A 15185-nucleotide genomic window follows, 5' to 3' on the forward strand; every position below is an offset into this window, starting at 1 on the left:
ATGTTGGGAACAAGATTTACAACTGACATTCTGCCTGAGGGAATCAGAATGTTCTTCAAGATGACGTGAAAATCTACTGTCGAATGATTAGTTTGCTATTCAGATTATTGACAAAGAATGAGGAGAAACAAAGCAAGACAGAGAGAGAGGAAAAAAGAGTAGTGAAAACATCCCACACCACAGTGAAGACAGGCAAGCAAAAGGGAAAAGGGAAGAAAATGGTGGCTGGAGTATGGTGGAGGATTGAGGAGAAAAATTTCTGGCCATTTTGCATCCACCCAGAAGCAGGGAAATGGAAGGAAAGTTACCAGATGAAACCTGAGGCCTGAATCCCTTTAATATTCCTGCTCCTCATACTTCAGTGCAGGGGCATAAGCCAGCTAGGAGAAGTCAGGAAAGCTTCAAACTCAGATGCCTTTGCACATCACAGCAGGCACTATTGCTTCTGGGCACTCAAGGGAGTCAAACTAGAGGCCTTTCTGGGAATTTTGCTTGGCACAGGCATTTGGTACCTCACGTGCTTCCAGAATTTGGAATTCAGCGACCTTTTATTGGCAATGTGGTCCTCCCTCCACTTGATGGTCCCCTGTACTTTCATAAGATGCCGGAGGGAGTCCTGAAGCGCCTCAGCCTGCAGCATGTCCAGCTCGCTCAGAGCCTCCATCTCAATAAGTATCACCTTGGCGTCGTTCTGGATGAGGGCACAGTGCAGGGCAACCTCCTGCTCGTAGGCAAACTCCTTGTTGTGAGTGATCTGAGGGGTCAGGATGAAAATGTGCCGCCTGCTCTTTCGTATGTTGGTTTCCACTGCAGTGACTACATCTAGTCACACAAGAAATAGATCAGATTTCTTATCAGTCTAATGCTTTAAACATAAACATCCTGAACATTTAAAAGTCTTATTGTTATAATCTGGTGTGAGATTCTCTGACATCAAGTCACTTACTCAGAGAAGTGGAAATATGTGTGGATAGAGAACCCGTTTTGTTCTTTGTGTTCCTTTCATTTGTGAGAATATCAGCCCCAATGTCCTCTTTTTATTTCCCAGGTAGCTTAGTCTTAACTAAAACAGAGTCCTTCCAAGTAAATGGGAATGTAAAGATATTTAGTCTATTGTTGCATTAGAGACTTAGAATTCTGGTTCATTCTTCTTAGAATACATATTATCTTCTTAGAATATTTGCTTATATGTTTTTCAATGGCTTAAAATTTTAACTCACATATTAAAAAGCACAAACTCAGGAAGCTTTGCCCCTCAAAATTGTCCAAAGTCTCTAGGAAAGTAAGTCCTGACTTTACTTCACCCCCATTAATCTCTGTTGTAGAAACTGATTTGATCCAAACTAGAAAAATCTCAAGAGACAATAGATCCCCTTTCCCATTTTGTGTTTATACAGCGTAGACGCCATGGTGATTCCAATTAGCTCTGGGTGGACTCAGAAAGAACATGAAATACCCAGTCCTCACTGCAACAGGAGAAAGCACAACCGTGAAGAAAACAATCCAAGATATTCTCACAGAGGGGTGTCTGAGGGATTGCAGATGCATGAGGCAGGCCAGCTGAGAAGAGGTGCTCCCAGAGGGAGAAGCACAGCTGCTCCAGAAGCCCCACGTGGAGAGGCAGGTACATGACCACCCTCTGACCTCCTGCCAGTGCCTCCCATTGGCCAAACCCAGCCTGGAGCAGAGGACAAGGGTGCAATGGATTCCATGATGATCAGCCACCCAGGGCCACTGGATGGAGTGGTGGTGCAGAGAGGATTTTGATGGGGCAAATGCAAGATAAGTTGCATGAGACTATAGACAGTACCTTAGTCAGTCATGAACTTTCCTAAGTGAAGAGTGAAGTTTGGTGTTGTTGGGTTTCATTTATTTTGGTTGAGGAAAGGTCAGAGGACATGCATTGACAGAGGGAAGTAGAAAACCATTCCAGATTAGTATGTTGTCACACATTGAAGGCAGCACAAGCTTGAGTGTGAGAGAGCTAGCACCTGGGTTTGGCTGAGGAGAAGTGTAACTAGAACTTAGGTGGATGGACTGAGAAAGAAGAGGTGAAGAGCTTGTGGCCAGATGTGGCACATTGTTGAGCTCACAAACAACTGGAGTCCCTGCAGGTTCTTCAGTACATTTGTAATATGAAAAGAGTGTTTGAGAGCATTACTCATTACTTCTACCTGCATGGGTGGCCAGTGGGAAAATGGGGGAAGAAGAGAGCCTCGAGAGAAGAAATGCATTAGATTCTCCTAAATTGTATCTTTCACAAGTCTCTTGAGCCGTTATTGAGGCTATTAGCATTCCCAGATATTCCAGGGTAAACCAAAGTCACCTGTTGTTCATACCTTTACATCTATAGGCATGTGAATTCCTCTTCTTAGTAAAATGAGTTTAAAATGTAAAACTGAACATTTACTTTATTATGCTTAGGCCCTTGATAGCTGAGCCCCAGTTATATTCCAAACCCTTCCTGGTCTGTGAGAAATTAGAGAAGAGTTCACAAGGAGGGTCCATAGGTACTGGACATAAATGTATGAAGGGAAGGGAAAAATAACTACTGCAATCACAGGAGTTGTGATAAAACTGTCAGAAGTATATAAAATTGGGTAGGAATATTAAGGAACAGAAGCTATAGTTCTTTTTGTTCTGGTGAGAATATAAATTTGCAAATGTGTCACCAACATGAAGAAAGTCATGAAGACTCTCTGAGTACTTTTAAGGTATTTCAGCTAGTGCCTATGGCTACCAGAACAAAATTCGTCAATTTTTAAGTCCTCTTTCAAATCTTATGGACAGAATTAAGAAGTGGCAGAGTTATCCTGGTGGGGGACCAAGGGAATAAAGTAGGGATGATGGTTTGCTAAGTCCTTGAAGCAAAGGACTTCTAACTCTGAATTCACACCACCAACATTACTGTGAAGATCTCATCACTGGGACAATGATGGGAGAGGGACGATTGAAGGATAAGTGTCTGCTTCTGGATAAATATTTAAAGTTCTGGTCTTAAGGCCTGTGGTAGTAAATGCAATTCATTTTCCAATGCAGGGATAAGGCCACCTAGTTCACAGCCTTTAATAAGCATGAATTTCTGTCCCTAATGTATGTCAATAGCTTTACCTTCTCCAGGTAGCATATCTCTCCCATAAATGCATAAGGTATAGCCAAATTTATTTTCAAGAACATCAGGCAGAATCTGGTGAACAAAGTGCTCTACACGACTGGCCCCATCTGTACTGGATTTGTAGTTCCGTGGGTAGATAACATAAGCATCATAGAGCTTTCCATCTGAAAATGAAAACAAGAAGTACAACTTCTTACTTGATTCTAAAAATTCTCACTGGGCTCTTCAAAGACATTCCTCTCCAAGTTTTATGGCTGTTGGTGAATGTATGTCATCCTCCAAAATATTCTAGACTCAAGAGATGTTGACGGCAAACCACTGCCACAAAACACTATCAGGAAATAACAGTCTTCATCCCAAAGTGTTTCTCCTTTTTACTGTCACAGACTAAATAACAAAAAAGTGGACAAGAACCTGTCCATCTCATCAATTTTGATTAATAATCTATGAATAAGGGGGCCTTCTGTGCTGAATAGACTTTGGTTTCATCTTTGGTTTCCCCATACTCCCCTGGGGAAGTGAAAAAATTTGAAGCTAATAGTAGCAAGGGCATAGAATTTTTTAAGGGATCTGAATTTTCCACAGATCAAACAATGAGCTCCTACTTCAGTCAACTGTTTGAAAAATGCAACATGTATCTGCCTCCAAATGAAAGCATGAAGTTTGCATCTAGCAGGCAGAACTGACTCCTTTCATGCACATGCTTGTGTGCCTGGGTTAGACTTTACGGATCAGGGTTTCAGGTAGAACACACATGCTTTCCGATAGACCTTTCTAACCTGCTCACATCTGGAAAACAGGAACAATTTTGCTACTGTGTTTAACTTCATAATGTCTTACCAATACATTATGAAATTTACACCTTTCTGGGCTTGGGGCAGATTCTGTTATTGGGAACTCAGTAGGAATAGCAATCCTATCGGGGAAGAAAAGTGAGCTGTTGAGATGGATCTCAGGACCATGAGGATTTACATAGCAGGATGGAAAATGGCCTCTAAGAAAATCCAAAAACACAACTCACTGATAACAGATTAGCAAGCAAAATGGAATCTGGGCTTAGCAGCCTAGCTACTGAAAGATTAATAGACAAGTAACCAACAGTTATTATGGGACTTTTTCTTTGGGAGAAAAACTTGGTATTTGCCACTTACCATTCCTAGTCTTGTAAGGTTTAGCTATGTCTCTCCAGAGCAGAGTGGCCTCAATCCAGAACATTTTTAGGATGATAACCAGGACATTGATTAGCATTAAAAATACACTACATACTGCAATTATGCAGTAGGTGCTATGATGATCAACTATTCAAAAGAAAGAAAAAGATTATTATTACTACTGAAACAAGATATAATAAACTGATACATGGATGCTGGCTTCCCTTGGGAGTACAAGAATTTCACATAAGATATACCCACTGGGAATTTTCATGGCTGCTTTAAGTACCAGGACAGTCACATTTATTGAGCCTCTACAACACATCAGGCTAAGCATTATAGGGAATTCTCAAAGGCAAAAGAGGCAGAGAGACACTTGTCAACTTAACTAAGATGGGAGGCAAAAGCATGATTTTTGCTGGCAGAGGAGTTTAGAAGGAGAGCTTGCTCCATGCAGGACTGGGAAAGGGAGCCTTCCTGGAGGAAGAGGAGGCCTCTGAAAGATGAGTAGGATTCAGGGAGATGCAAAAAAGGAAATGCCCACCTGGGCAGAGAGAATACCATAAGCCTAAGTGCAGAGAGGAAGTGTGTTTTCTGAGGAAGTGGAATAACCCAGTTTGGGGAATTGGTGGAAGATATGATTAGAAAGTTTGGTCAGGGCCAGGTTCTGTCCAGACTTGAAACCCCAACTAAGGCAGATTGCCTTCTTCTGAAGGTCACAGGAGCACTGGAGACTTGAGTGGTTTTCCCAAGAGATTAATCTGATGGTAGCAGAAAGTTTGTTTCTGTGGAAAGAAACTATGGGCACTCAGAGAAGAATGGAGTGTGGTACTTGGGTTGCAAGATGCAGAGGGTTGTAACTCATGCAATAATGAGAAAGGAACGGACAAGGTGCTGTCAGGGCATTAAGGAGAAGGCATCAACAGGTCTGAGAGACTTGTTGCCTCTAAGGACTTGGCAGTGTGGGAGGTAGGAGAAGAAGCAAGAGTCACCTAAGTGGCTAAAGCATCTTTGATAAAGAATTCAAAAGTCAAATTACTAAGTTCTAGGTCCTACTCATAGCCCATACTTCTCTCATGGTGAACATTACTCAACCAACCCAGAAATTTTTCCTAGTACTCCTTGCTTCACAAAATGCAGATGCAACATGCATATGCACTGATGAATGTGAGAAGAATCTCAAATGAGATTTGCTGATACGGTTCTTTTCCGTCTTAAGTCTCCATGCATGGGCTCCCAGTTTTAAGGTAGAAAAATCACTGGCCCATATTCACGAATTCCTCCACAACCTCTAATAGTTTATCAGTTCTCTCAGTGACCAGCAGTATGGAATCAAGAATTATCAAGGTGATGTGACACAAAATTGGGGGGAAAAAGTGAAAATTGACAAAGAGCTTACTGTCATCAGGTTAAATAATGAAAACTCCGTAAGTAAATCGTTTCAACAGGATTCCTTTCCAGGTCACTCTCTCTCTAAAAACCTCAGCTGGATGCACAGAGGAATGTGTACTTCCTGTGGGGGTTACTGGGAAGTAACCATGCCATTGGCTGGACGCTTCCAAGTAGAGGAAAGAAGTTGATCCAAGACATCAGAGGAAGTCTTCGTAAGTGTGAATTATTTTATAAAAGTATAAGTAATCCAGGTATGTGATGACAAAACATTACTTTCTGTATACACATATAGCTAGGAAAATGCTGGCTGTGTTTGAATCCTTGCTCCATAACTGTAGTATTTCGCAAGTTATTCAACTTTCTTTGTCTTTTACTTTGAAGTATTGAGAAAATAAATGAGAAAGTTAAATGTAAAATAAGTAGATAAGTCCTTGTACATAGGAAATAATGAATAAATGTGTATTATTATTATTATGAGCATCAAATATGTATTTAGTAATAGTTAATAAAATGGAGACATAGGCCTTTCAAGTTTTTGTTCTCTTAAATTCAAGAAATGCTATAATTTCAGAAATAAAAAAGAATTCATCATGACAACTCAATAGCAGTAGTAGTAATTTGTGTTTAATTTATACAGTTGCTGAAACAGAGTGTAACCATGTTGATTTAAAGAAAAACAGGTGAAATACAAATAAGCTAGAAGGAGCAAAATCATTAAACACCTGTAACACGAAGATAATTCAAACACATAGGTAACCAGGGACACTGATCAATGATAACGTAGCAAAGCAGGAGGACACAAGGGCAGTGTGGGTGGGCAGGCTGGATGGATGGCTGCAGGGTCTACTGGGCCCACCACCACCCCAAGCATGGCCCTCACATAGCACCTTGATGGGGTCCACAGCCTTCCTGGGGTGCCACACTTATCACTGGCAGACACCAGAGACCCACAGAACACTACGGCACTTATAGCCATCTACATGAGTTATGATTCTGTTTATTTCATGAAAAACTTACAAATCAGGGGTTAAAGTCAAAATTAAAACCAGAAAAACCCCACATACCACTTCAGGCAGAGACCTGCCACGATTACACCATATTGGGGGCCCGCTGTCCTCACACCCCTATCCTTTCTCCTCCTGTTGTGCCTCTCTGTGTGTATCTGGATGAATCCTAACCATACCACACACATGGGTGGGAACTCAGGGTTTAACACTTTCTTTGGCTATTTGACAAGCACATTAAACAATTTCTACATGGTTGTACAGCCCCTGAGGAGTGATGAGTGTAAAAATATATTTCTCTCTTTCCTTCCTTTTATACGGGATACAATGCTTCATATAGCAAACAGGATGTCTTTGCCTGGATATGTGAAGAACAAGTGAGGAAACTGGCAAGTGCTCAGGAGTGAAATGCTTGGAAAGCTGTTTTCCAAGACAACATTGCATTCAGAGACACACCAAGGGAGTGGGGAGAAGGATCAGTCCACCTCTGTGGGAGGAGCACTTCATCTCTGATGTTTCACATTGTCTGGGCATAGTGATGATAAAAAGCACAATGACTTGTAGACAGCTTTATCACTGTTTTGAAAATTCTGTAGACAACATATCCCCTTCTTGCCTGCACCCAGGAAGGATCACTCTCTCCACCCTGCTTTGGCTATTTGTGATGCCAATTATTATTTATTTATAATTTTTTTATATATTTATATATAAATTATTTATATATAAAAAAGAATGTTACATTTTTAAAAGATTATATAGCATCTGAAATTAACCCAATAAAGATTCATCAGTTTCACGTTGTCCTTTTATTGTGTCAAATTATAATGATATCGTTAAAATCCTGCTAGATTCAGAAAAAACTGTAGGGAAGCAATAAACAATTTGACTTTCCAAATGATGAGGAAAGTTATTGAATTTACCAAACATAAATATAAAAATAGTATTTTGTTGTATAATTAAGACTTATAGCTAGAGAAGTAGAAATGTACACAAAAAACATTTGGTATCAATAATTTGGTTGTGCATTCATTTATTCAGTCAACAAATATTTAGCTGAGCACTGGCTAGCTGTCAGGTATTGCACTAAGGACTCGAAGATGGATGAGATGATGTCCCTGCCCTCATGGAGCTTGCAGTCGTGTTGAGCAGACTGTCAAACAGATTTAGGTAAGGCAATGTGACCAGTGCTATGATACAAACAGGATGCTACAAGAGTACTTGGAAAGTGTGTATACTGCAAACTGAGGGCCAAGAAAGGCTCCCTGGAATAGGTGGTACCTGAATTACATGGTGAATAACAGATGCAATAAAGAAATGGGCTGAGCTACCAGACTTCCCAGGTGTTCCATGTACCTTAAACACTTTATAAAGTTTAACAATGATAATGTGTGTGATATGGTTTGGGTCTGTGTTCCTGCCCAAATCTCATGCTGAATGGTAATCCCCAGTATTCGAGGTGGAGCCTGGTGGGAGGTGATTGGATCATGGGGGTGAGTTCATCATGAATGGTTTAGCACCATCCCCTTGATGCTGTCCTTGCAATAGTGAGTGACTTCTCATGAGATCTGGCTGTTTAAGTGTGGCACCTCTCTCTCGCTCCTGCTTTTACTGTTTGAAGTGCCTGCCTTTGCTTTGCCTTCTGCCATGAGTAAAGCTCCTGAGGTGTCCCCAGAAGCAGATGCCGCCATGCTTCCCATACAGCCTGCAGAACCGTGAGCCAATTAAACCTCTTTTCATATAAATCACCCAGTCTCAGGTATTTCTTTATATCAATGCAAGAATGGCCTAACAAATGTCTTATTATAAAGTAGCACCTAGGATTTTCTCACTGAAATGGCAGTAGTTTGATACTTCCCCTTTTTGTTCACTTTACCACCCTCGCTAACAAAATGAGTGTTCATTATGACCAGAAAAAGGTATAGAAGGGACCATGCTTACAACATGTAATACAAGTTATAAAAGAGCACAAAAGAACACGTTCAGTTTACAGTTGTTGGTGCATTTTCTTTCACATACAGTGAGACAGAGGGAGTTCATAAAGTTAGAAAACAAGGATGACCAAAGAAGCAGCTGAGTGTTCTAGACAAACCAACGATAGGGAGTGGGGGAGGACGAGCAATTTAAGCCGCAGAGAAGCTCCCAGCAAACAGGAACAGTCTACAAAGAGCAGATAGCAAACAACATCTGGAAGAAGAGAAGCATATTTTATGGCACAGGCCATTCCCATTGTCTTGATGGATCTCTTGGAACCACACTCCATTCTGCTTACACTTGCTAGAGAAAGCTCAGGTGACCAAAGTCTCAGAAACACTCCTTACTTGGATTTTTCCTACTTAGCCTTATGGTGTGCCTTCTCAAGCCATGCAAATTCAGGGCCAGACAGTCGTACTGCAGCAATAAATCCTCTTCCTTCAGGTCAGCTATTCTTAAAACCATGTCTAGACAAGCCAGCCCATTGCTGAAACTAAGAAAACAACCTGTTACTTTTAATGCCTACTTTGCAGGTGCAAACCATGTGCAAGGGGAAGAGGATGGTTCTCTTCAATATAAAAATACCTTTGATTTTGCCCTTCCTCTTGTTGAATTCTTGGTTCACCAAAGTCTGTAATTTTTGTTCCATTAAGCTGCCACAGGACGGCAGCCCAGGACTGAGTGCCTTTTCCAAAACAAGCAGAGCAAGTTAGGTTTGCGTTTTTTCCTAGAGGGGAGTAAGGACATTCACCAATAAAATTAACTTCTGCGACTGGCATTTTATCCCATTTAATGTAAAAAAAACCTTACTGAACACTTAGTATGCACCCCACCAGGACCTCCCTCCCTCATCTCTAGCACCTTCCTCTTTCTACGTCCTCTCTTGCCTCCTCCCTGCTTCCATTACCTTCATTCACCCAGCTGGGTTTGAAGCTCAGCTCCCACTATGTTCTCATCTGCATGGGAAACTAACAAGGTCAATGATTCTGCCTTCACCAACCCCACATTATAAAGGATTTCTAGTAAAAGAATTGCCCTCTACTAGAAATTAGAGTTTCTTTCCAACTGCCCTCTTCCACATCTTTCTACAGAACTCTCTTTATCTCTCCATAAGCTACTTTGAAGATAAACATGTTTTACCGGATCTGGCTACCATTGCCCAGAATGAACACCCTGCAGGTCTCCATCCCAAGCTCTGGGATAGAGATGAAGATGAAATTAGATGCATACATGAAAGCATCATGAATTACAAAGTACAATAAACAAATGTAAACACTGCAATTGCTGTGTCCCTGTTCCCAATATTAGCAAATGCTTGGGGCAGGTGCTTCCAGGGATGTCACCTCACTTACTCCTCAAGGTTCCTTATGCTAATTGCCTGACCCCTGCTAAGGGAATTCAGAACAGGGGTCATAGGGAAGGATTTTTGCAGGCAATATTTACAGCATTCTGATAAATTTTCTTACCAATTTCCACTTCCTTTATTTCATTGTGTGCAGGGGCTCCGATTACTGGAAACAGAGAAAAGCCTTGCTCATCTTAAAGACAAAAAGAAATATAAATATTAGGAGAGCATTGAATGCTAGTCAATATAAAGCTTGTATTTTCATGTTTCTATTCTATTTCATAGCAATGTTTTTCAAGTTCTTCTGACAATAACCCATAATGACAAACACACACACACACACACACACACACACACACACGAAACAGAAAGGCACTTAAATAAAACTTTCTTTTATTACCTATGATGCTCTTTAATATCTTTATTCTCTGATATCACTTAAACAAATGCAGGTCCAACCCATAAAACTAATTACATGACCTAGTAGTTGTTAGAAAACTACTCTTCTACAGAATAAGAATAAGACTACAGAGAAGATTTCAAAAGACCCATGAAAATAATAAATGGATGAGTCCACAGATTTACTCGCAGTTCTCCACTAGGGTGGCCCATCCTCAGTGAAATCTTCCCCGTACAGAATTCTGTCTCCTGTGACCACTAAGTCTGAAAGACGGGCAGTGCTTGTGGAGCACTGCTGCAATCCTCCATCCCTTCATGCTCATTTATTTAATGACAGTGTGATTAAGGACCACTGTAAGGGTTGATATTAAACAGGAAGAGGCACTGATAGGAATGTGGTCTGGTGATGCTTATTTTACAGCAGTGGAGTATTGAAAAACTCCAAAAATTTGTCTCCAATATTGCTTTGCCCTGAAAAAACTGTCATACATAAAGGGGCTATTACATCTACGTCTGTAGATCGACTTGTGCTAAGGAGACCCCAATCCTTTGTAGATTGATAAGCTATGATTGTGAAATCTTTCCCTTAAATAAGCTTTTATAAAATTTAAAATAACTTGGAAAACACATTTTTAGAATGAAGTGACCTACTCAAGGCCATTGATGATGTTGAAAGTATTGCAAACAAAGATTAAAAACCACTCGACAACATTTATGTACACCATAGTATACCATCACAAAGCCTCTCATTAAACTTTGAATCCAATGAGTATTACTAAAGATTAAGTTCCTTTTTAATTTGCAGAAACTCTGACACCAAACTAGAAAAAAAAAGCTGGTTTTGCTCTCCAAATAGTTGTATTGCCATTCAAAAAAAGTAAATTAAGTTAGCATTCAGATTGCTTTATCTTTGGAAAATTAAGTCACAAAAAAAGAATAAAGACCAGATGTGGCTTTGAATTAGTAATGTAATTTCCCCCTGAAATTTCTTAAATCTTGATAGTGTGTTCAGAAAACCTCTTTGCGTCATAGTTCAGAATGTATAAGATAAGATGGAGCAGGAGGAAGTAAAGGGAGGAGGGAGAAGTGCAAGAAACCCAACCAGAAGGGCACCGCTGTTCCCATTTCGACTTCTTTCACGTAGTATTCTATCTCATTAATGTCAGTAGCTTACCCTTGACCGTGAAGGACCTGGTCGCCATCACACTATAATTGGCTCCATTTTCATTGTGTATAAATTTACAGGTGTAATCACCTGCGTCCTCAGTCATCACATTATCAATGACCAAAAATGACTTGTGCGCCCTGTACCTTGATCCTTGAAGAGCCTGACAATTCTGAAATAAGAAATTCCATTTCCTTCTGAGTAATTCTTCACTTTTATTTATTTATCTGTTGACAGAATGTTTGTTGCCTAGGCTGGAGTGAGTGGTGCAATCTGGGCTCGCTGTAACCTCTGCCTTCTAGGTTCAAGTGATTTCCATACCTCACCCTCCCAAGCTGCTGGGATTACAGGTGTGTGCCACCACACCCAGCTGGTTTTTACATTTTTAGTAGAGATGGGGTTTCCTCATGTTGGCCAGGCTGGTCTCGAACTCCTGGCCTCAAGTGATCTGCCTGCCTTGGCCTCCCAAAGTGCTGGGATTACAGGCATGAGCCACTGTGCCCGGCCACTTGTGTCTATTTTAATTGTGTAATTTTCATCTATTTCCTTCCAAATTTCTTCTTACCTTAAACCACTCAAGAGGTGCTGTCCAATTGTAGAGGTCAATGGTAGGACAATAAATTTTGGAATTTTTTTCTGATCCAGATACTGTTGAATACATCAAATAATCTGGAACATTGCAATCTGATTGTTTTTTATATATGGTGACATTCGCATATCCAGTTCTATTGAATGTGGGACTGTTAAAATAAGTCAGACAATTAAAAGAGTCACTTAGCATTGTGAAATAACTTAATCTAAATTCAGCCTGTACTTAATATTGCTTTTCTTCTTAAAAACCATCAATATACATAATGGTTATTTTCTTATTTAAAAATAAACATTAAAATCTAGAGTTTAAATACTTTTTTGTTACACTTGAGCTAAAAACATAGCCCCCATAGTAGCCCTAACAATGACTTCTTCACCATTTATTCATACACTACATCTGCTGTAATGCTGTAATCCCAGTGTAATAAATTACTATTTATTCAGAGTTTACTCTGTACCAGTGATGATGATGAGCACTTTTCACACATTACCTTAGTTTATTTTCACAATAATGCTTTGAGATGAAATATATTATTACATTATATGCATTTTACAGAGAAGGAAACTGAAGGGCAGAGAAGTAACTTGCTGGCATCGCACAGTTAACTAGTGGCAGAGCATGAATTTGACACTTGTCTAGTCTCAGACCTAGGCCCTTAACTAATACATCCTGCTTTTTGATTTAATTCATTTGACATTTTGTGTGTGCCAAATACAGCCACAAAATCAAAACATTTAACAATTTGTGAACAAAAGTAATTAATTTTTAGGCACACAATCTCATCAGCCTTCTCTGGCTTAACTTGAAGGTTAAAAGCCCCTTTTCACCTACTAGAGGCCCCCTGAGATGGAAAACATCCAGATTACTACTTTCTGTGCTAGTTTGTTCTTAATTCCAGCCAAAAGTAAGCAATTGCTCTCAGTTATCTTGGTCACTAGGAAAGCTAGGTTTTTCTCTAAGTCAGCTACAAATCAATCCCTGCAACTGTAAATCCAAATAGCTCAGAATGAGCTAGACCTCAACCTGATAGTATTCCTAGAAGTTTATCCAAATCACTTTTATTCAAAGCACTGTATAAATTTAACTGTTCCAGAAAGGACTAGGGAAGGAATGAAAGCAAGGGCAGCTCAGGCAATCAACCATTGAAGAAAGGGGAGCAGGGTGAAAGAAGATGGGAGCTTTCCGCATGATACCTTCTGACAATACAGGTATAAATACCAGAATCAGCAACTTCAGCTGGTAGAAACTTCAGAAGTTGGCCTGAGGCAAACACACGATTTCTTTCCTGAGTGGGAATACTTTTGTTTGTTTGTGAGTAATACCAATCCACGGTGTAACTAGGTTTTCCTTGTCTAGGACATCTTACAATTAAAGCCTCATTTTCCAGGCCCCATGATTGTTTACCTGCAAATAAAAGATATAAAGACAACCCTGAAATGATCAAATGAAAAGATCATAATTCTTATACTCTCAATATTTTCTTCTAGGATTAAATTTAGAAGCCGGTCATATACTGTGATACCTTGGGAAAGAATAAGTAACTGATTAAGATCTCTTACGAAATGTTAATGAATTAATTTGGAGCTAAATTCCCCACAGTTATCCAATGGAAAAGCAGCCTTATCTATCTAAACAAACTGTGTGTCAGTCAATAAACATCCACAACACTTCCCATGTGCAGGCACCACATTAAATTCTGCTGCATTTGAATATGTAAAGCCAAACTGATGATATATCCATTACAAAGAATTTCTTCTGATAGATTCATAATGAAAAATGATTGTACAAAAGCAATATATTTTTCAGTTTACAATTCAACTGGAACAACTGGAAGCAAACTGCTTAAAACAAGGTAAATGTTCTTGAAATTATTTAATTTATAAAAATTTAAATTATACTTAGAAGGCAATACTTACTAAACTTTGCTGCTGTGGAATACATGAGAATTGTGAGAATTGCTAAGATCCAAAACCCCATTCTGTTTATCAATCAAGAGCAAGTATTGGTAACTGGTTGTTGAGATTACTCCAGATGAGTCACTGGCATACGACAGCGAAGGTCACCACACATGAGGCAGTTGGTGATACTCTTCAAGACTGAGTTGGGAAGAGTAGCCTATATCTCAACTGAAAAATAAATTAGACAAAACCATAAACAGAATTTTTATCAGCCATGATTTTTACTTTCTCAGCACCACTCAGGAGAATGAAACAGTCAACACATATTTATTAAGTGCAAAGAGATGTAACAGCAGGTTTCAGATATGCAAGCATTGCACTTATTCCTATGGAAGTTTTGGGTCATATAGCTCTCACAATGATCATGCTATTTCACAATTATCATGCTACTTCGCAGTTATATTTCACCAGTCTCATGAGAATGTCCTGAAAGAAACTAAATTAAGAAGGAAAGTATATGAGTTTCTATTTTTGAAAAAAAAAAAACATAAAATTCAGTAGACTTTAGAAAATAAAATGTATCATGTGAAACCACAGACATCCACACAGGCTGGTGGCAGCATGCTCACAAAAATAACTCACAAACAGACACATGTGCAAGTAGTCATCACAAAGCAACTAAGGAGTAGCAAAATCAGAACTAGACTAAAGCATTAGCCAAGTAATTGTCCTATTCTCAACCCCAAACCCTCAAACTTTTGTTCCTGACTCAGCTTGTTCCCAGGAGTCACCAAAGGCTTTCTAAGAGTAGTTGAAGGTCTATGAATAATAATAAATACATTAATTTTTTCTTTCAGAAAAATAATCATTTACTTTCTTACTTCTTTTCTTAAAATATAAGGGGAAGAATAGAACCAACATAGAAATGTACTAACATAAGGATAAACACAATCATGAATTTTGAAGACTTTTCTTATTACAAATTTTAGATAAGTAATTGATGCTTACCCAAACTGAAAGACAGAGGGGATGAACTTGGAGTCAGTGACGGAGCTAAGAATAGTTTCCAGTCTTTGTAGGTCCCTCCTCATAGACTACTCACTCTCTTCTATTTTAAAGGGGAGACACTCCTCCCATCCTGAAATTTGATTTG

The 15185-nt window shown here is 39.5% G+C and overlaps 1 protein-coding gene across 2 annotated transcripts; it reads right to left on the reverse strand.

The window, feature by feature from the left end:
* Window positions 1-15185, reverse strand: LOC117978797 (interleukin-1 receptor-like 1). Of its 2 annotated transcripts, XM_034952033.3 has the most exons (11): window positions 15041-15185; window positions 14051-14260; window positions 13328-13538; window positions 12108-12282; window positions 11552-11714; window positions 10100-10171; window positions 9219-9360; window positions 8981-9126; window positions 4267-4413; window positions 3112-3279; window positions 1-822 (listed from the first exon to the last, which is right to left on the reverse strand). In XM_034952033.3, the coding sequence occupies exons 2-11, from the start codon at window positions 14109-14111 to the stop codon at window positions 437-439; spliced, it is 1671 nt and encodes a 556-aa protein (XP_034807924.2). In that variant the 5' UTR covers window positions 14112-14260; window positions 15041-15185; the 3' UTR covers window positions 1-436. The 2 variants fall into 2 exon arrangements, with proteins under 2 accessions (XP_034807924.2, XP_063450782.1); XM_063594712.1 differs by lacking the exons at window positions 1-822; window positions 3112-3279; window positions 4267-4413; window positions 14051-14260 and having other exon boundaries at window positions 8641-9126; window positions 15041-15121.

This window comes from Pan paniscus, chromosome 12, assembly GCF_029289425.2.
Source record: "Pan paniscus chromosome 12, NHGRI_mPanPan1-v2.0_pri, whole genome shotgun sequence".
In the NCBI taxonomy this organism is placed as follows: domain Eukaryota; kingdom Metazoa; phylum Chordata; class Mammalia; order Primates; family Hominidae; genus Pan; species Pan paniscus.

Bases quoted from the DNA above. Each gene is read 5' to 3' on its own strand.
- LOC117978797 (XM_034952033.3), bottom strand. From the start codon at position 14,111: ATGGGGTTTTGGATCTTAGCAATTCTCACAATTCTCATGTATTCCACA. The intron at 9,361-10,099 runs GTAAGAAAATTT...ACTCCCCTCTAG, and splicing joins AATAAAGGAAGTGGAAATTG to GAAAAAACGCAAACCTAACT. The intron at 823-3,111 runs GTAAAGCTATTG...TTGTGTGACTAG, and splicing joins AGATATGCTACCTGGAGAAG to ATGTAGTCACTGCAGTGGAA.